Genomic DNA, 19,154 nt, shown 5'->3' on the forward strand with positions numbered 1-19,154 from the left:
ATGGTCGTGGAGTTTCCTCCCGTCGCTACCAGAGCGCATCCACAGCGCTCCGCACCGAGCGCTTCCGCGAAGCTATGCGTCGGGGTTTCGGCAACGTGATTGGCTGGGGGCGAGGCGCACGGCTGGGATCAGGCCTCACGGCTTCAACTGCCTGACGAGGATGTGACGGGCGCTGATGCATCCATCGCGACATGCTCGTGGTGTTGAGCGGCTAGGCGGCTGCGTGGGCGTCTGCAGATTGCATGGTTCGGGCGGTGGATGGCAACGGCGTGCTTATGCGTGTGAGCTGCAGAGGCCCCATGTGGTGACGGGGCGGGCGGTGGAACCCCGCGCAGCCACTGGAGCTCCAGCATCGCAACTTGGGCGTGGGCACACCGCCACTGCGCGAGATTGCTATACATACATATCTGAGGCCTCCCGACGGACGCCAGACGCAAGAGTGAAGGAGCGCAGACCAGCGCATGCAGTGCCACGAGAGCCGCGCCAGCTGGTGAACAGCACGACTTGGCCACGCTATCCTTGTCCCTCCGTGTCCGTCGTCCCGCTGGCTATCGATTGCCCGTGGATGCCTGCGACGCGACCGCGCGAGCGCCGTCACCACCCCTCGCAGCCGCACTCGCCCGCGACCGCAGACCCGAGCGATTGCCGCAGCGCTCGCACTCCCGCTGCCCTTCCGCGCCCGCCATTCCGCTCACCAAGCCCAACCCCTTCGCTGCGCACGCGGCGCCAGGCAGCACCATGGCGACGCAGATCCCCATGATCTCGGTGCCGCTGAAGCAGACCAACGAGATCGACTGGGTGCAGCCATTGAAGGGCTACATACGGCAGACGTACGGCGACGACCCCGAGCGCTATGCCGAAGAATGCGCGACCCTCAATCGCCTGCGCCAGGACATGCGGGGCGCGGGCAAGGACAGCGCCGCGGGGCGGGACCTGCTGTACCGGTACTACGGCCAGCTGGAGCTGCTGGACCTGCGCTTCCCCGTCGACGAGAACCACATCAAGATCAGCTTCACGTGGTACGTAGCGCCGCTGCAGTGACCGACGAGCCGCCCGCTGACAGCCCAGGTTCGACGCCTTCACGCACAAGCCCACCTCGCAGTACTCGCTCGCCTACGAGAAGGCGAGCATCATCTTCAACATCTCCGCCGTGCTGTCGTGCCACGCCGCCCACCAGAACCGCCATGAGGAGGTCGGGCTCAAGACGGCCTACCACTCGTTCCAGGCCTCGGCCGGCATGTTCACCTACATCAACGAGAACTTCCTGCACGCGCCGAGCCAGGACCTGGGCCGCGAGACGGTCAAGTGCCTGATCAACGTCATGCTGGCCCAGGCGCAGGAGGTCTTCCTCGAGAAGCAGATCGTGGACGGCAAGAAGGTCGGCCTGCTGGCCAAGCTGGCGAGCCAGGCCGCCTTCCTGTACTCGCAGGCCAGCGAGGGCGCCCAGGAGAACGTCACGAACGCCGTGTTTGAGAAGGTGTGGCTGCTGGTCGTCCAGGTGAGTGTGCCCGCCCGCGCAGTGTGTTTGGCGCTGACACCCCGCAGATCAAGACGAACCACATGGCATCGGTGGCGCAGTACTTCCAGGCGCTGGCCGACGACGACGCGAACTCACACGGCGTCGCCATCTGCAGGCTGCAGGCCGCCGAGACGAGCGCGCGAGACGCCAATCGCGGCGCCAACAGCTTCCCCAACTCGGTGCCCGCCAACTCGAACCTGACCGCCGAGACCCACGGGATACTGGCCGAGATGACGAAGAAGCACCTCACCAATGTGCAGGAGAAGCTGCAGGAGTTCATGAAAGACAACGACTTCATCTACCACCAGGGCATCCCGAACGAGGCTTCGCTGACGGCGATACCGAAGCTGCCCGCGGCGAAGGCGATACCTGTCAGCGAGCTGTACCAGGGCCAGGACATCCAGAGGATCATCGGGCCTGACATCTTCCAGAAGATCGTACCCCTGGCCGTCACGGAATCTGCAAGTCTGTACGACGAAGAAAAGGCGAAGCTGATCCGTGCCGAGAGCGAGAGAGTCGAGGTTGCCAACGACGAAATGGCTGCGAGTCTCGACTACCTCAAACTCCCGGACAGCTTGAACGTGCTGCGCGGCGGAATGGACCAGGACATGATGGTGGACTCGGACTTCCGCAAGTGGTGCGAGGACCTTGCCGGGCACCAGTCGTTCGCCTCGGCCTTTGACCAGCTCAACCGCGACAAATCGGACATCTCCGGCCAGCTGGACACGAGCATGAAGCAGCTGGACATGGAGGAGAGCGTGTGCGAGAAGATGCGGTCCAAGTACGGGCCCGAGTGGACACAGCAGCCCAGTTCGCGACTCACCGCGACGCTGCGAAACGATATTAGAAACTACCGCGGCGCGATTGAGGAGGCGAGCACGAGCGATGCGCAGCTGTACAACACGTTCCGCCAGTGTGAAGCCGACTTTGACGAGATGCGCTCCGCCGGCGAGACTGACGAGGCGGACGTGCTGTACCAGAGAGCTATGATCAAGGCCGGTGCGCAGAAGGGGAAGAGCCCCGGGCCCGCGCAGGGCAGCCTCATTGACGATGACTTTGACGATGGGCCGACTGTTGCTGATCAGATCGCGGCCGTTGAGGACCTGCTGCGGAAGCTGAACTTGGTCAAAAAGGAGCGAACGCAGATACTGACCGATTTGAAGAGCAAGGTAAGCTAATTGCGTTGACGTTGTGTACAGTGCTGATTGTGCAGGTCCACTCCGACGACATCTCCAACGTCCTCATCCTCAACAAGAAAGCTATTGCCAACCAAGAGTCACAGCTCTTCAAAGCTGAGCTCGAGAAGTTCCGACCGCACCAGAACCGCATTCTGCAGGCCAACCACAAGCAAGCGTCGCTGCTCAAGGAGCTCACACGAACCTACTCGGATCTCCTCAAGGACAAGCGCGTGCGAACCGAGCAAAGCAAATACGAGGCCTTCTCGAGACAGCGCAATTCAGTCATGACCAAGTACAGGCGTATCAATCAGAGCTTCAACGACCTGATCGCCGGCCTCCAGCGCGCCCAGCAGTTCTACTCAGAGATGAAGGAAACCGTCTCCAGTCTCCAAAAGAACGTCGAAACCTTTGTCAACAACCGCCGCTCCGAAGGCGGCCAGCTCCTCGCCCGCATCGAGGCCACCAAGTCCTCCGGCGCCGACACCGAACACCAGCGCATGAAAGACCTCATGGAGCGCATGTCCATGGAGCCCTCGCACAGCCCCGTCTCCGCCGGCAGCTCCGGCCGCAAGAAATCCGTCCCGCCGCCGCTGCCGCTGTCCGCGACCTCCGGCTACCCGTCCACCTCGCACATGGCCTACAACCCCGCGGCCTCGCCGCCCGTGACCCCGCGCTACCCCCCACCCGCGCAGCCCTTCATGTCGCCCCCGCAGCAGTCATACGCCCAGAACAACCAGGGCTTCCAGCCCCCGCCGCCCCGCCGCGAATCCTACCAGTATGCTACGCAGAATCAGCCGTATAATCCCGCGCAGCACGCGTATAACCCCGCTTCGCCGCCCGCGCACCAGCAGTTCTTCTCCCCGCCGCCGCAGCTCCAGCAACATGGTCAGCAGGGCCAGCAGGGTCAGGGCCAGTGGGGCCAGAACCAGTGGGGCCAGGCCGTGCCGCAGGGCTACGTGCCGCCGCCGCCGCCGCCGGGGCCGCCGCCGCTGCAGCAACAATCACAACAGCAGCAGGGGCAGCAGCAAGGGCAGGAGTACCCCGGTTTCGGCGGCTACGGGGGGCAGGGCCAGGGGCAGGGCGGGTACGCGCAGGGCGCGAGGGGCCAGGGCCAGGGGGGGCAGGGGGATCCGTGGGCGGGGTTGAGTGGGTGGAAGTAGGTAGCTCGCGTCCTGCATTCCCCTGGGATGAAACGAGGGAGGCGGAGGGTGTGGGAGTGGGAGCGCGGCCGCAGGAGCAGGAGGTGTAGATCCGTATCGCAGATCCGGATCGCAAAGCCCACGGCCATGGGTGTTGGGTTGGGTTGCATACACCAGCCCGGGCTGCCGGGTCAGCGGGTCAGCGTATAGGATAGTAGTAGGATCGTGCAGTGTAGCTCTGTGGTTCGAGGACAGACGTGTGCTCGGAAGTAGTGTACAGCAGTGCAGTGCAGAATACCACACTCACACTCGTACACACCGCCATCGCTCCTCCAACCTCCAGCACACGGCTCTTTGTACTTATGCTCGTCCTGATCTACAGCGCTCCTCCAACCCCCCACCCCCCCTGCTGTCCAGAACAGCCGCACGCTCCTTCTAACTCGCATGCATAGCTTACACACACCACGCGTGGTACACAGACCCCGGGCGAGACGCCGTGGAGTTGAGTTGCTGCACCGAACCACGAACAAAGCTGTTTGAAACGTGCCCACGAGTACCTATTCTGGATACTGTGCGGGAAGCCTTGGGGCGGGTGTCCTGCAAGATGGCGGGTGTCGTGCAAGATGACGGGTGGATGGAAGGGCGGGACTTGTGGGTGGGGGCAAGGGTTCGTGTGTCTGTCTGGCTGGTCTGGTCTGGGGATAGGGCATGAGGGTGTTGTGGGGGGTTGTGGATGGTCTGGGATCGCTGTGGGGGGCTGTGGGTATAGGGAGGGGGGCGTGGGGTTTCTGTCCCTCGCGGGTACCTGGCTACAGGTCCCTAGACTACCATGATATGTACAGTTAAGTTCTACCCTGCATGCATCATACAACTATCCAGCCAATTAGAGGGTGTTGGTACATGAACCCGCGACTGTGGCAGCATATTGTTCTGATGCATGGGGTGGTCCGCACATTAGGTATCGGCAGGCACCGATATCCACTATGAGGACGGGCGACAGCTCTGGCAGTGATGGCGTTGCTAGAGGTATGTATCGAGATCAGCGTGGGGTTCGTGCCGGTAAGGTGATGTTCGAGGGCTGCAGGCAGATACTATCTTGTGACTTCATGAGGCGGATGTGAGAGTGACGGTGCGGGATTCGTATATTCGCATCCATTGAATACTAGGTGAGACGCCGAAGATACATACTTGTGTTTCTGTACGACCACGAGATTATCGATACTTTCAGAACCATGCCTGATGAACGATGAGACGGTCTGTCCAAGACAAGCAGACCTACGAAGCCGCGCTCCACACCTTCACACCGACCACGTGAGCACGTGCCTGGCCGGTATCTCAAAGAGCACGAGAACCACTTTCCCCAATGAGGAGAACCAAAGACCCAAGACAAACCTCCGGTGCCCTGCATCACTACCCCGCTTGGCAACTGCCCAATGTGCCTAGTGCTTATGTGTACATACAAAATCCGGGAGGGGATCGGTCCTTGTGCGACCCACTACAGCCAAATCCCCTTTAACTCTCCGTTGAGTCCATGCAGGCGCTGCGGTGTGCCACGCGCTCCTGCGCTCTGATTACCCGCCAGCTGGGCTCAGGGAGACGGCGGGACGGAGTGCATTAAGGTATAACTGGCGGCCCTGCACAACAGACTGCGATGGCAAGATTCCATCGAACATGGTTCGCCTGGCCATGAAAGTCTCGCTTCTCGCGGCCTTGGTGCTTTCTCCTGCTGCGGCAGTGTCCGCCGAGACATGTCGATGTGTACGTCGCACTCCCCCACGCTCCCCCCCCCTACTAACGGACTCACAGGGCCCGGACGACAGCTGCTGGCCCCCGCCGACCGCATGGGCCGCGCTGAACTCGCGCACCGATGGCCGCCTCATCAAATCCACCCCGCTGGCAGAGTCCTGCTATCCAGGCCCAAAGGAGGATCGCGCGCAGTGCGACTATGTCCGCGCAAACTGGCCCGTTCAAGCGTTCCACGTCGCCCAGCCGCTCGGCCTCGCGCACCCGTGGGACCTCACGTGTCCGCCTGTTGACTATGCCGCGGGCGAGAGCGCGGGGTCGTGCTCGCTGGGGCAGAATCCGCGGTATGCGGTGAATGTGACGGCGGTGGAGCATATCCGGGCTGCGCTGGCGTTTGCGGCAAGGCGGAATGTGAGGCTGGTTGTTAAGAGTACGGGGCATGATTTGCTGGGGCGGTCGGATGGGTATGGGAGTCTTGAGCTTTGGTTGCATTATTTTCGCAGTGGCATTGGGTTTCAATCGAAGTATGCTTCGTCGGATAAGTGTGCGGAATCTGGGTGGAAGGAGAGTGCTATCAAGATTGGCGGGGCGTATCAGTGGATCGATGTCTATGTTGTGGCTAAGCAGAATAACGTCATTGTTGTTGGTGGAGGTGCTCCGTCTGTGGGTGCTGTGGGTGGATGGAACACAGGGGGCGGTAAGCCGGACTCGTCATGTCGGAAGAAACATAAATCTGACTTCGAACAGGACATGGCCCTGCTACCAGAAACTACGGCATGGGCGCCGACCAGATCCTCGAAGCGGAGGTCATGCTCGCCAACGGACGCATCGTCACAGCCAGCGCCTGCCAGAACACTGACCTCTACCGAGCTCTCCGCGGCGGCGGCCCAGGCTACGGCGTGATCCTGAGCATGACCGTAAAAGCCCACCCCAACGTCCACGTCGTGTCCGTGCAACGCCTCGAGCTCGCGCCCAAAACCGCCAACGCATCCGCCGTCCTCGACGCCGTAACCCTCATGTTCCAAAGCCTCCCCGACCTCAACGACGCCGGCTTCGCAGGCTACGCCTACTGGGCCATCAACGCCTACGCGCCGCTCTTCGGCAACACCACTGCCGGCTACCACCACTCCTTCTGGAACATCGGCAACACCACCGCCACCGCCCGCGCCGCCTTCGCCCCCATCCGCGCCCGTCTCAACGCCCTCAACGCCACCATACATATCTCAGAGTCCTACACAGAATACCCCGACTACTGGTCCATGTACGCCGCCGAATCGTCCCTCAACGACCCCGTCGGGACCCCCGCCGCGCTCTCCTCGCGGCTGCTAGACCGCGCCTCCGTGTCCAACACCCCGCTGCTACGCAGCACGCTGGCCACCATCATCGGGCCCGCGGAGGAATTCGGCCAGAACACCGTACTCCTTGTCACGCGCCCGCGCGCCCCGGATGCGTTCTCTGGCCTGCACCCCGCGTGGCACACATCGCACTTCCTGAGCATTGTGGGGCGCGGGTGGCCTGCGGGGAGTCCCGCGGAGGTGCAGGCGTATATCCGCAGTGATGTGACGAATGTCAAGGGTAAGGCGTTGAAGGAGTTAGCGCCGCATACGGGGGGGTATGTGAATGAGGGCGATCGACTGGATGGGGAGTGGCAGCGGACGTTTCATGGGAAGGGGTATGCGGGGCATTTGAAGACGAAGCGGAGGGTGGATCCGGAGGGGTTGTTTTACTGTGCTGTTTGTGTGGGGAGTGAGGGGTGGATTGAGCGAGCGGATGCGCCGCTTTGTCGGGTGTAGGTGGGCAACTGGTGATGGGGATGGAGAATGGAAGGAGGGAGAAGTGTGGTTTCTGGTTCGCTGTAGTTAGTACGTCTGCTGAATCTCATAAGGAAAGAGCAGAGAATTCTGCATCATGTTTTGAAAGTGTGTTGCGCCGCAGAAGCACGCGACAATTTATAATTCTTGAATGGCCTTAACAAATAATAAAAGCGACTGTAGCTGCTTGATTCCACATTTGGATTCCCTGCCAGTGCAGCAGAGATTCCAAAAGAATCTCAGGTTGCCCAATTCCATCCAGCTTGCCATTCTCCCATACACTTACTACATAAAATCAGTGTCTTTGATTCTGCAAGAGTGTAAGTGATTTTGAAACCGTTCTGTTGAAATACAATCGAAGTCTTCCGATCTTCAGGAGTTTCCACATCAGTGTAATGGAACATCCTGCACAACACAAACACACATCTCAGCTCTGGGAATCAGTTTGATTCCAGGTGCGACAGTGGTTCTATGTTGGTAAATCGTACCGCAAAGATGCGATCGAATCGGAAGTACAACATCTACGGAACCACACTAATCATGACAGGGCAGCATAGCTGTAGCCTGTACTCCAAACGACAACGTCTACCTAACCGCCGATTTACCAACTGCAATCCACTACCTCCCACCACTGTCGGGAGCATTTCAAAGACGAGTCGGCACACGGTCCCACATCGAAATCCTTCCCCGTCTTCTGGAAGCACATCTTGGTCCCATCAAACATAAAATGCGCTCTACCATCTCCCCAATCCATGCAGCCCTTGCCCACATGTGCAATACCCGCATTCCGGCAGCCTTTATTGGCGTTGAACCAATCTTTCTCGCCGTTGTCATACTGCCATTCTCCCGTCGCACTACATGACCCGAGCCAGTTACAAGCCCTGGTCGTCATGATTCGATCGGCAGCAGTACTGGTAGCCAGGGCCAGGCCAGCGAGTAGGAGGGTCTGGAGCTGCATCTTTTTGTATCGCGGGGTCTTTGAGTTTTTGGTCGTGGTGTATATCGGGTCTGGGCAGGAAACCTGCTTTTGTGTATGAGAATGGTGTCTTCTGGCAGGAGTGGAAGTAATGCAGGAAGTTCTATCGACTTACTGAAGGTGTTCAGTGATCTGGAGGAATTGACTGTGTAGTAGGCTGTGAGTCAAGATTGGATGGAAGCCGATGATTTCTTATATGCCTTGGTGATGATCAAAGGTGAAGCAAACTAGGTGTACTTGTACCTTGGATTAGGTACTACAGAGAAACCGCGTTCTACTCCGCTCCCTCGGAAGCTCTTGTGCGCTGACCCCTGACCCGACGTGTAGGCATCCGTCCAATGGACGTGCGACTATTTGGACACAAAGTCACTACTCTCTTACCAAAATCACAGGTACTACACAGCAGCTGCACTTGTCTTTGAAGTAGGTTGAAATAGGTACACCGTCCGTCACAAGGCGCATTCAGCCGTGCAAATATATCATGCACCTTCTTCATACCTGTGCAGGCCTTTGTCAGGTGGTTTCAGGTCTCATACGCGGTGAAGATTCGATGTCTTGGTCGGGGACTACTAGAATTTGGTGTTCCTGGACACCATTATGTACAACCGCGTAAATTCTGTTAGAGAACTAGTCTAAACCACCAAAGTATGAAGTTTGATTTCTGCTTGACCAAGCTACCAAGTGCAAGCCACCTCGTCCCACCACTGCCTCGAACAAGACAGCGTAGAATCCGCACAAGGCCCCACATTGAAGTCCGCCCCCGTCCGCTTCAAGCACCGCTTCGCCTGCCCATCAGCATTGAACGTCCGTCCTTCCAGACGTCCGGATTGCGGCAGCCGTCAGTGGCATAGACTGGAGATCTTGGGGTGGCACTCAGCGGTCTTGATATACCACTTCATCCCCGATATCTTAGCCCCCCGATCCTACCATACCGGTGGACGGGGAAGTTCCGTGACATGGTATTTCACTCTCAGGTCGGATTGCTTCTTGTATTCCAAATGCAAGGCAGCCCGTCTTCGTTCGTCTTCATACTTGTGGTAACCACAAGTCCGAGAGTCGCATATTCACCTCTGGACGTCCTGAAGTCATTGTTCCGACGTCAAGGCGTAACCTCATAGCGCCCGTTAACTCGTGGAGGACAGCAGTAGACTCCATGTGGTTATCAGAATCCTGGCCCCAAACTTGGGAGCCTGTATCTCCGAGAGGGCTGCTCTGACTGTTTTCCACCAAGCCTGTCTTCTTCATGTTCCATGAGCTAGAACGAAATAATCCCAGTAATCATAACACTCGTGAGGATCCACAATAAGAGGCAGGTATTTGATCTCCCATTCTGATCCAATTTCTGAAGTCCAGCGAGCCTTGCAGTACTCCCAATACGCAGGGTACCATCCAGACTGGTGCCAGTCTATAATGGCAGTAATCCGAGGCGTTGATCCCGTTGACACAAGAATATTGCTAGGGTGCAAATCCGCGTGTGTAAAGGCAATTGGCACATCGTCTGGAAGGAAGTGCCGGTATGGATGTGGTGGCCTATTACGATTGTGTTTACGCGGTCCGAATGAAGAAGTGAAATAATCGTGAAATTCAGAGACGCTTAGAAACGGACCTGCAGTTGGGGAGCAGGTACTTTCGAAGATAATGTCAAGTAGCGGTTGCCGACCGATGTGGCCTAGAGGGTGATTGAAACGATTAGTAGAAGGTCGAATATGCACTTGAGGGTCGATGATTGACAACATATGGTCACGAAGAAATTGCGCAGGCTTTGAGTGCAGGCATCGACATACCAATGAAAGTCAAGTCAGATGTGCATCCAAGACCACGCCACGCGGCGATCATACAACGTAGTTGCTCGCATACAGCCAACCTATCCCCTTCGTCTAGACCGTCCCAGCTCTTCTCAAGAGTAACACCGTTCATCAGCTCCATATAGATAAACACCTGCCCATCGTCTTTGCACCATTTATAGACCTCAGGAACAGGTACATGCTGGGAAAGTTTGCTGCGTATAAGTAGGAGACATTGGCCTTCAGCAATAGTCACTTCTGTCCCATATTTCACACATACCCCTAGCTCTGGGAAAAACACGGGCAAAGGCCGAGTTCGAAGTCTTGCTTTGGGATCCTTGGAGTGACTTGCAACTTCTCTTACCACATCTGGTGAAGGCAAAGAGGTGGAATCGTGTTTCTGAAAGAAGGATGAGCCGTGGAAGTCGACGTCATCGCCAGACGGGATGCCTGCAGCCTTTAGGAGCGAGATTTCCAACGCCCTGTCCGATTGCACAGAAGGTAACATTGTCGTGAGATTGTAGGCTTCGCAGGCTTGTGCAAGTCTGAAGAGATGTAAATGAAGAGGTTGGGGGCGGACTCACTAGGTATGTATGTACCGAACCACCTCCACGCTAAATTTTGCTGATGAATGTTGCCCCACCAACACTCCTTCACAACACCTACAAACGCATCGTGTCGAAACTTCCAAGGCTCTGACGACGTCACTGGGATATGAAGTGAGGCATTTAGAGCGAATGGAAAGTGCGATCGGTTGGAAGACGGTGTCAAAGTCTGTCGCTATTGTCCATCTTTGGCAGCACGCGAGTCTCCCTGACCAGGCCTGACCCACAATGCCTGACAATGTAACAAAGCTGCAATGCCATCTGCAGAGTAAGGCAGATTATGGAGTGCGCCAAATATAGTCCCGCCTTCTGCAGGTAAGCCGGTAAGCAGGATCCACTAGCTAATTAAGCGCCCCATCCCGCGTCAATGTCTTACCTTTCTTCACGAGACACCCGTCACCGAAAATTGATTTCAGTTGTCTGGCTCCTGTGTCGTGTGTGAAACCCACCCAGGCTGGAAGAATGAGCAAAATGGGCACAACGTATGCCTACGGCAAGGACCACATCATGGTGCATAACGGTAAGGTTCTAATCACAATGACACAAATTATGCTACTAAACTTGTTCGACTGTAGGCCCTCCCGCTCTTACGAGTCGCGATGAGACAGAAGACCCTGTGCACCAACTACTATATCGACCTCGATCAACGGATGCGCAGCAGACAATAGTGGATGAAGCTTACAGTGCACAGAGCTCCTACATGACGCCCCTCACATCAGATCAAGGTCTTGCAGCTCGTGGTGCACCTGGATGGCTCTGCTACCCTTGCAAAACCACACTTGAAAAGACAAAAGACTTCGGCTCCATCGGTACTTCCGCGTGGATAAACAACGGATACGATATTCCTGATAGTCATGAGCCAATTATGTACTGTTGTTGCTGTCGATATATCCTGCGAGCCAGGGAGCTTGCAAAAAGACGCGGACACTACACGGAGCAGGGGCCATATGAAGTACCTGTATCATTCCACTATTCTCTAGACGAATCTGCACTACTGCTCCATGACGAGGATACGAACTTGGAAGATACCGAGGGCGTGCTAGAGACGTTTGATATCAAAGCTGACTCACAAATTCGCACGGTCCGGCGTCATTGGGCTGATCTTGAGATGATCAAAGGCTGGCTCCTTGACTGCGAGAACAAGCATGGTGTTGAGTGTAGTAGCCACCGAGAACCGGAGATTGATTCCGCACCGCTCTTGCTTCTCGATGTTCACGGAGACTGTCTAGTCACTGGCAGCTTTAATGACCGCTACTTTGCTCTGAGTTATGTCTGGGGTGCATCAAAGCAGTACCTTACACTGGCTGAGAACTACAATGAGCTTTGCAAGCCTGGGAGTGTATCAGCGCAGCCTCTCACTCAAACTATCAAAGACGCGATCTCGTTTGTTCGAGATATTGGGGAGAGATATTTGTGGATTGACACAATGGTGAGCACCTTTACGTATGAGTGTATTCGGACCGTCAGTCACTAATAGTTACCAGTGTATCATACAAGACGACTATCAAAACAAAGCAGCCGCGATAGCTCAGATGTGCGCGATCTATAGTCGTGCGGTTGCTACTATCGTGGCGGCTAGTGGGAATTCGGCTGATGCCGGGCTGCCTGGAATTCCGCCAACACCCCGCAATCAGATTGCCGCGCCTGTCGCGCCTGGACTTCAAGTGGTATATCATATGGCCTTGCGACATATGATGACTGGTGTTGATTACAGCGAAACCGAGAGCGTGTACAGCACACGGGCGTGGACATTCCAAGAGCGGTTGTTGTCCAGCCGGACTATCATCATCACGAACGAACAAGTCTACTTTCAGTGCAAGGACTCGCTGAGGTCTGAAGCAAAGCGCATACCCGATACTAGGGCATCTGAGCTGTTCACTCTGGATAAGATGCGCAACGCCAAAAAAGACCCCTTTTACTCTAGAGACGCGTTCGAATGGTACGCCAAAATTGCCTCGGAATACACTACAAAGCGGATGGGCTATCCGAGTGATATTCTTAACGCTTTCCGCGGAGTCCAAACTGACCTGCAGAATACGTTTTTCTGGGCCTTCCACGCAGGCTTGCCTATCTTGAAACTAGACCAGGCGTTACTCTGGACTCCAACAGGCGATCTGAGAAGACGGACGGCGGAAACTTCTTTCCCCAGCTGGTGCTGGTCTGGTTGGGTTGGTGGAATTGGTTACTCAGACATGCTCCATCCGGAAGACAACAACATACCAGAAGACACATTCATCCCTACAAAAAAGAAGCCGACCACAGGTAACGTAACAGGTCTAGCTACCATGATTAGCTGGGACCTCTTCCAACCTCTAGGCACCCGCACGCTAGAAGAGCCGTACACTGTACTACTGACCTCGGCGACAACAAAGCTCAATGCCTTCAATACACATAAGACGCCAGAGGGGCTCGCAGATCCAGGAACCATGAACATCTTCTCCCGCAACTCATACTACATCTCGAATCAGCAGAACCAACGATGCGGTCTCCTCATCGGCGCACCAGTAGACTGTGACCTCACCACCAACACTGCAGATCTGCTACTTGTCCGCCTCTCACGATGGAAGACGTTTCACAACCGCAGGACCCACGGGCCGCGGATTGGCTTTTTCCGGGACGACACGAGTATGTGGGACGAGAACTTGTTTGACCCTGCATTCCGCGATGATGAGTGGTGCACTTCCAATGTCATGCTTGTCCGTCCAGTGGAGACATGGTGGGAGAGGGTTGCGGTAGGTGTGGTGCACGGGGATGCGTGGGAATCTGCGCAACCTGAGTGGAGTGTTGTTGCTGTAAAATAGATGGAATACGTATGTCCAGATGGCACGCTTGAGAACCGCCAAGTGGATTAATCTGCGTTTATCAGTTCTGTGAACGCTGTATTGTCATGGGGCGCTTCTTTGCTGTCATTGGGTTGCTGGGGCTTCCTGTTCTGTATCTTCGATGTGTGTATTTGCGTTTTTCTACCTTCATACAGTCAACTGTCTCAGCTCTTCGCTAGTGGCCACTGACCAAGCCGGTCTAAAAGCACTTCCAGCCTTGGAACAGTCCAGAACTACCAAGGCTGCACTCCATCCTTGTTAATAACCTTTCCGGCATCCGCATCCCTCTTCCCTTGCACAACATCCCGAATGAACTCTCCACCCACACTCGGCTCTCCCGCTCCCATCTTCCTCATGAATTTCTGCCCTGCTCCTCCCAGACCCGTTGCCAAAAATCCTGGACTAATCGCGAACACCTTCACACCATCGGGCTCCAACGATCTCTCCCAGTCCAACACCATCATGTTCAGCGCCGTCTTACTACTCCGGTACGCGATCTGGCTGCGTGCCGGCGGCTTTGGCCAGCCTGGCGTGCTGGACTCGCGGATGATGGAGGTTGCTTTGCTGCCGGACGTTGTGGTGAGCGACGACAGGCCTGAGGTCACGAAGAGCAGGCGCGGAGAGCTCGAAGCGAGGAGTAGGGGGATGAAAGTTGTGGTAAAGACTTGTGTGGAGGTGACATTCAAGGAGTAGGCTTTGTCCCATGCAGCGCGGATTGCGGAGGGCGAAGAGTCGCCGCGCATAAGGTAGTCGAAGGCAGCTCCTTTGTTGTCATGTCAGTGGAGGAGTGCGGTTAAGGGGGACGGAGACAAACCGGCGTTATTGACCAAAGCGTCGACTTTGTTATACTTCGACTTAACTTCGTCGAAGGCATTTTGAATTGACCGGTCGTCCTCGATATCGATCTGGATTGGAACAAGATCTGAGTTTGAGGTGGGGATCTCGGCTTTGAGGGTCTCAATGGCGGCATTGGCCTTGTCAAGGGAACGGCTGCCCATCAAGATGGTATATGTTTCGGAAGACGCATATAAGGCTTTGATGGTTTCATAGCCGATTCCGGTGTTGCCACCAGTGATCAGAACGATACTCTTTTCAGCCATGCTGGTGTTCCGTGGTTGTGATATGTACAGGTGATGTTTCAAAGCTTTCTTAATCAAATTGAGGCGAGTGTGAGAGGGCTCTTGTGCGACTTTGTAAGTAGCTTTGTGTAAGCCAGATCTCGGTATTTGATCTTTAGTGGGGCTATGGCGGGGTTCATGGGGACATGGGTCAATCAAGATATGGACCGTCCCTCCTCTTGAAGATCATGCACACGACCGCGTTCAAGTATCAGACTGATCCCAAGGTGCACGGTAGACTTGTTGATGACGAGTTGAGACTCTGGATCAGTATAAAGTGTGTACCAAATAAACCTTAGAACTGGAACTGAGCCACTGAAGGAACCAAAGAAACATGCACTTGTGAGATGAGCTGCTCGTCCCGCTATTCGCCTTACGAGTCAGCCACCTCGGCCTCCGTTAGATCCGACACCGATGCTAATAGCATCGTTGTTGAAGTTGCTGATGAAAACCACCAGCACTGCTGCATACGCTGCCGAGGCTGCAAAAAGTTCGTGCCGCTGAGCCTTAGTCAAAAGAGACAGGGCGGCCGAGAACAACAACGTAAACACTACGAGTACACCAACAGCATCAAAAGTGGAGGTACTCTCTCCAGCTGATGTCAGTTTGTACATCGCGACAATAGGTAAAACGAGCAGAACGAAGATGATCGTTGTGATGAGAACACCAACCAACTTTTCAATCCTCTCGTGTGAGTAGTAATAGATACTGCCGTCGCTACCAATGGTTTTGTCTCGCAGTTCTTGTGTCGCAAAGATTTTCTGTTGCGACCGTTAGAATCAAGTTGATGACGGGCAATGCGGGGCCCATTACCTGGAGAAATGTGAAGTGCAGCCGGCGGTGCATAAACCGAATGCAATTCTCGACGGCACCGTCAAACTTGGACCATTCACGTGTACGCCGTAGAGATATCAAGTCCTCGCGCTTCTTGACAAATTCCCACTCAATTTGATTGTTGAGTGGACTTTCACCCCAAAACCAAGTGCGCACACTAGTATAGTCACGATTTGTTGGCCTTTGAAAGGCGTTTACTTCCCTTGCTTTGATGAGAGTTTCATCTGTGGTTTGTTAATTGATGTATCAGCCAAGAGCGTATCGAGAAGCTTACCATAGATCAGCAGCTTATCTCTGATCATGCCTACTAGACTCGCTCGCCTGCTACCACCCTTTTCTCCTTCCCTCCTACCCTGCTTGAGATCGCTTCTCCGTGATCTCACACGGTCTGAAATATCTTCGTCAGGATCGGAAGAATGAATTGTATCCAGATCTTTGAGTCGTTTCTCTAATTCCCGAAGCTCATCTTGCAACTCCAGGATGACACGTGAATGTAGGTATCCAAATGCTCGATAGATCGACCAACTGGGCTCACTGGACTGGAAGGCTGCCTGTAATGGGTAGCCTCGTGGGTACTCTCCCACTAGAGAAGATTGTCAATACGTCACAAGGCTGAGATGCGGGGTAAGGGGTCTTACGAGGGATTGTGATTGTAGGTTTGATTTCTCGTTTGAACTCTTCGTCAGTGAGCTCTCGCACTGCAATGGAGTTAGCTGTAAGCGGAAATTGACTTCGTGAGGGTAAAGCACTGACCCGAATGTCGATTCTCGTGTAGTGTCGGACTGCGACTCTCTGTCGGCGAAGCAAGGCTGCGACACGCTTGCTTTTCCAAGTCTTTCTCGACCTCGTACTGTGGAAGAATAGAAGTCATATTATTTTCCGTTCGTAATAGAAGGTGCTGGAACATCGATAGTGAGTGTGAACTGAATTCTATTTAAATACACCTTCACGTGGACCAGGCTGGAGGGCGTAAGATTGTACCCTGGCAAACATGCGCCCCAATCAATGAGCCTTGACAAGTGAGGGAGAACGCCTTCTATGCAGCATCATCAAGGTCAGGCTCGGCATCGTCGAGGTCAGTCTCAGGAAACCAGCTCTTCCCATCACATTTGTACAGCGGATCAGTTAGATCTTTCCGCTCCGAGAGCTGATACATCCAATAGCTCTCACCCTCAGGTGTGTCTCGATGGGCGACGTAAAAATCGGCAAAGAGTTCTCGCGTTTTCCCGTTGGGGAGTAACTGTTTCACACGCTTCGTAACTTTATCGCCAACTTTGTATGCCGCCTTTGGCTGATTTGGTTAGCCAAAGTGATTGATTCGCTCTCTTGAACCTACCTTCACTTGATTCTGTTTACGAACGACATCAGCCTTGTCAAGCTCGCTCTCTGATAGGCGGGGAGGCTTTGAGACGTCCTCCTGCTGATCCAAGAGAAACCGGTCAGTACAAGCAGAATGGAATGTGCCAAAGCATAAGCAGCCATACCTTTTGGGACATAGCGGGTGGCTGTGGTTATCGCGCTTCCGTGTAAATGGGTGCTCCTTCAATGAAGACTGTAATAGAATTCAGGTGACGAGGCAGCGAGGCAGATACGGCGCAGGTTTTAACATTAAACTCTGCATGAAGGACTACATGCATGGTTCATGGTGCAGGCTGTGCTGCATCTCAGATGGTGTCCGTGGAGGGCCACAAGTCGTAATCATAGTTGAGCCTCATCCTACATTCAATGAAAGCATGACCAGGTGTGGTTGGGTGGTGGGGTTAGCATGACTGTGGTTGGTGGAGGAGTGCATGTTGCACTAAGATACGAGCGTGGGGTCTGGATGGGCTTGCCGTCAGCCAATCACTCAGCAGGCAACCTGCGGGACGGCAGCAGGCAAACAGGCGTTCGTGAAACTGCATTGCTACCACAGGGGAAGTCTGGCCCCCTCAAACTCGGCCAGAGTGGCTCAGCCTGGCTCAGCCTGGCTCAGCCTGAGGTCCTGCTCCGACAGATGACTTGAGGGTATCTGCGGTCGCGATTCGATATAAGTCCCAGGCGGAGAGCGTTAGCCTTGTGTCTCTGTGTTCCCTTGATTACGAGATCTCCATACCAGTCAGCGATAATGACGCCGTCAATTGATCTTATCAATGTGTGCGAAAGCCCTGTCCAAACAGGAGACTCGACTGTCCAGCAGCTCAACGACCCGATCCAGACGCAGAAGTTGACACGCGAGGCTGAACGTCAGACCCACTTCCAAAAGATATCGAACGGCGTATTTGAGGTACCGAATGGTTACCGCAAGGTCGAAGTTACAATTATTCGATGGCACGAACAGCTGGACGAGTTCAAAGGACACGGCAAGGAAGTATGGTACCATCGTGTTATGATCACTCTTTTCGTCACCCATTACTCACTATGATTAGATTGAGGAGCTGAAAACTATATTCGTCGACCTCTTCGGATTCAACTGCCATATTGTGGAGCTCTGTAACGACAAATCCCCTCAAATTGAACTAGAATACGCCATCCTTTCACAAGTTCGAAATTTTCCGGATGACGATACTTTGAACATATTCTACTACACGGGCCACGGCATCAAGGTTGAGGGTCCGAACGGACCGCGCTTACAGCTGGCTGCGTGAGTTCTTGGAAAGCACTGGAAACAAAGCATGATAACTGACCACTTGCAGGACGCGAAATTGGATTCCAGATTCGAGATACCCTCCAACGGCTTTTTGGGACGACGCTGAAAGACCCTTACTTTCTCAAGTGCGTTGTGACGTCCTGACCATACTGGATTGCTGTTATGCGGGTACGGCAGCCCTCAAAGGCGACGATGAAGGCAGCCGATCTTACCAAATGCTCACTGCGTCTCCACCAGACGGAAACACTCGCGGGCCGGGTTCGGAATCCTTCACGCACGCCTTGTGCGTTTCACTTAGGCAGATGCTGCAAGAGGCTGATGGTGGAACATTCAGAGTTGACCAGCTTTGCGAGAAGATCAACCTCACAAGGTTGACCCATGCCTCACTACACTGGAGTCGCATGTCGGCATACGGCCATATCATCAACCTGAGTCGACTTGAGAAGACAAAGGAGAGAGAAAAGTCCTTTGCCAAGAGAGATGTCGAGAAAGCTTCGTTGCTCCTCAGATTGTACTTGAAGAATGGTGATCTTACCAATCCGCAGATCGAGAGGCTTGCGCGCAAGCTACCACAGGCCTGTAAAGAGGCCAAGATACCAGTTGTTCGGATTGCTTGGGTAGACATGGACGAACTCAAGCCTGGCCGCCGGTTCCAGCATCTTGTCCGTGATGTTGTGAAGCGGAACAACAGTACTCCAGACACGACCCAAACAAGCGTACTACAGTCCGGATCAAAGAAAAGGAACCGATCGGATCCTGCTCCTGCGACAAGCAAGCGTCCGGCATTGGGTAATATGCTGGCACCTACCCGGAGGTTGAGTCCCAGGTTGTCGACGCCAGACAGTCTCTCAGATAAATGATGCATGTCTGAAGGCACTAGTACACTCTTTGTGTTCGTTTACTACCTCGTCAGTCGTTCTAGATACCCCTGTACTTAAGTTGTTTGTAAAGAATTAATCGTTGCACGTCCATGATACTTGTGGTATGCCAGCCTCGGAT

The 19,154-nt window shown here is 54.8% G+C and overlaps 8 protein-coding genes across 8 annotated transcripts; 4 read left to right on the plus strand and 4 right to left on the minus strand.

Annotated features, from left to right (window-relative positions):
- Positions 1–261: 261 nt before the first annotated feature.
- Positions 262–3,857, plus strand: C7974DRAFT_370542 (vacuolar protein-sorting protein bro1; the record flags this gene model as incomplete). Its single annotated transcript, XM_046139970.1, has 4 exons — positions 262–1,019; positions 1,069–1,498; positions 1,546–2,688; positions 2,733–3,857. Exons 1-4 carry the CDS (start codon positions 739–741, stop codon positions 3,855–3,857), a joined length of 2,979 nt encoding a protein of 992 aa, XP_045991141.1. The 5' UTR covers positions 262–738.
- C7974DRAFT_407051 (uncharacterized protein) lies at positions 3,848–4,475 on the minus strand. The gene has a single exon (XM_046143197.1). It carries the CDS (start codon positions 4,280–4,282, stop codon positions 4,028–4,030), a length of 255 nt encoding a protein of 84 aa, XP_045991142.1. The 5' UTR covers positions 4,283–4,475; the 3' UTR covers positions 3,848–4,027.
- Positions 4,476–5,331: 856 nt separating this feature from the next.
- Positions 5,332–7,566, plus strand: C7974DRAFT_91397 (FAD binding domain-containing protein). Its single transcript, XM_046147504.1, has 3 exons — positions 5,332–5,594; positions 5,643–6,276; positions 6,327–7,566. The coding sequence occupies exons 1-3, from the start codon at positions 5,508–5,510 to the stop codon at positions 7,370–7,372; spliced, it is 1,767 nt and encodes a 588-aa protein (XP_045991143.1). The 5' UTR covers positions 5,332–5,507; the 3' UTR covers positions 7,373–7,566.
- A 2,041-nt stretch (positions 7,567–9,607) lies between these two features.
- C7974DRAFT_438261 (phosphotransferase enzyme family protein-like protein) lies at positions 9,608–10,658 on the minus strand (the record flags this gene model as incomplete). Its single annotated transcript, XM_046145247.1, has 2 exons — positions 9,608–10,035; positions 10,151–10,658. 2 exons carry the CDS (start codon positions 10,656–10,658, stop codon positions 9,608–9,610), a joined length of 936 nt encoding a protein of 311 aa, XP_045991144.1.
- A 667-nt stretch (positions 10,659–11,325) lies between these two features.
- On the plus strand, positions 11,326–13,642 carry C7974DRAFT_91447 (heterokaryon incompatibility protein-domain-containing protein). The gene is made up of 2 exons (XM_046147505.1): positions 11,326–12,184; positions 12,240–13,642. The coding sequence occupies exons 1-2, from the start codon at positions 11,456–11,458 to the stop codon at positions 13,554–13,556; spliced, it is 2,046 nt and encodes a 681-aa protein (XP_045991145.1). The 5' UTR covers positions 11,326–11,455; the 3' UTR covers positions 13,557–13,642.
- A 41-nt stretch (positions 13,643–13,683) lies between these two features.
- Positions 13,684–14,876, minus strand: C7974DRAFT_91454 (uncharacterized protein). Its single transcript, XM_046147506.1, has 2 exons — positions 14,392–14,876; positions 13,684–14,340 (listed from the first exon to the last, which is right to left on the minus strand). Exons 1-2 carry the CDS (start codon positions 14,675–14,677, stop codon positions 13,811–13,813), a joined length of 816 nt encoding a protein of 271 aa, XP_045991146.1. The 5' UTR covers positions 14,678–14,876; the 3' UTR covers positions 13,684–13,810.
- A 199-nt stretch (positions 14,877–15,075) lies between these two features.
- Positions 15,076–16,400, minus strand: C7974DRAFT_419015 (uncharacterized protein; the record flags this gene model as incomplete). Its single annotated transcript, XM_046144192.1, has 5 exons — positions 15,076–15,456; positions 15,509–15,753; positions 15,804–16,112; positions 16,168–16,227; positions 16,283–16,400. 5 exons carry the CDS (start codon positions 16,398–16,400, stop codon positions 15,076–15,078), a joined length of 1,113 nt encoding a protein of 370 aa, XP_045991147.1.
- Positions 16,401–17,412: 1,012 nt separating this feature from the next.
- C7974DRAFT_370557 (uncharacterized protein) lies at positions 17,413–19,147 on the plus strand. Its single transcript, XM_046139971.1, has 3 exons — positions 17,413–17,876; positions 17,935–18,149; positions 18,202–19,147. The coding sequence occupies exons 1-3, from the start codon at positions 17,634–17,636 to the stop codon at positions 19,013–19,015; spliced, it is 1,272 nt and encodes a 423-aa protein (XP_045991148.1). The 5' UTR covers positions 17,413–17,633; the 3' UTR covers positions 19,016–19,147.
- Positions 19,148–19,154: the final 7 nt, after the last annotated feature.

Source organism: Boeremia exigua (genome assembly GCF_020726555.1).
Source record: "Boeremia exigua strain MPI-SDFR-AT-0100 chromosome Unknown C7974scaffold_16, whole genome shotgun sequence".
NCBI lineage: Eukaryota > Fungi > Ascomycota > Dothideomycetes > Pleosporales > Didymellaceae > Boeremia > Boeremia exigua.

Excerpts from the sequence above, each read along its gene's own strand:
- C7974DRAFT_407051 (XM_046143197.1), bottom strand. The coding sequence starts at position 4,282 with ATGCGAGTTAGAAGGAGCGTGCGGCTGTTCTGGACAGCAGGGGGGGTG.
- C7974DRAFT_91397 (XM_046147504.1), top strand. The coding sequence starts at position 5,508 with ATGGTTCGCCTGGCCATGAAAGTCTCGCTTCTCGCGGCCTTGGTGCTT. Across the intron at positions 5,595-5,642 it reads CCGCCGAGACATGTCGATGT|GGCCCGGACGACAGCTGCTG; the intron begins GTACGTCGCACT and ends ACGGACTCACAG. Across the intron at positions 6,277-6,326 it reads TGGATGGAACACAGGGGGCG|GACATGGCCCTGCTACCAGA; the intron begins GTAAGCCGGACT and ends GACTTCGAACAG.
- C7974DRAFT_91447 (XM_046147505.1), top strand. The coding sequence starts at position 11,456 with ATGACGCCCCTCACATCAGATCAAGGTCTTGCAGCTCGTGGTGCACCT. Across the intron at positions 12,185-12,239 it reads ATTTGTGGATTGACACAATG|TGTATCATACAAGACGACTA; the intron begins GTGAGCACCTTT and ends AATAGTTACCAG.
- C7974DRAFT_370557 (XM_046139971.1), top strand. The coding sequence starts at position 17,634 with ATGACGCCGTCAATTGATCTTATCAATGTGTGCGAAAGCCCTGTCCAA. Across the intron at positions 17,877-17,934 it reads TCAAAGGACACGGCAAGGAA|ATTGAGGAGCTGAAAACTAT; the intron begins GTATGGTACCAT and ends CACTATGATTAG. Across the intron at positions 18,150-18,201 it reads CCGCGCTTACAGCTGGCTGC|GACGCGAAATTGGATTCCAG; the intron begins GTGAGTTCTTGG and ends GACCACTTGCAG.
- C7974DRAFT_91454 (XM_046147506.1), bottom strand. The coding sequence starts at position 14,677 with ATGGCTGAAAAGAGTATCGTTCTGATCACTGGTGGCAACACCGGAATC. Across the intron at positions 14,341-14,391 it reads CGCTTTGGTCAATAACGCCG|GAGCTGCCTTCGACTACCTT; the intron begins GTTTGTCTCCGT and ends ATGACAACAAAG.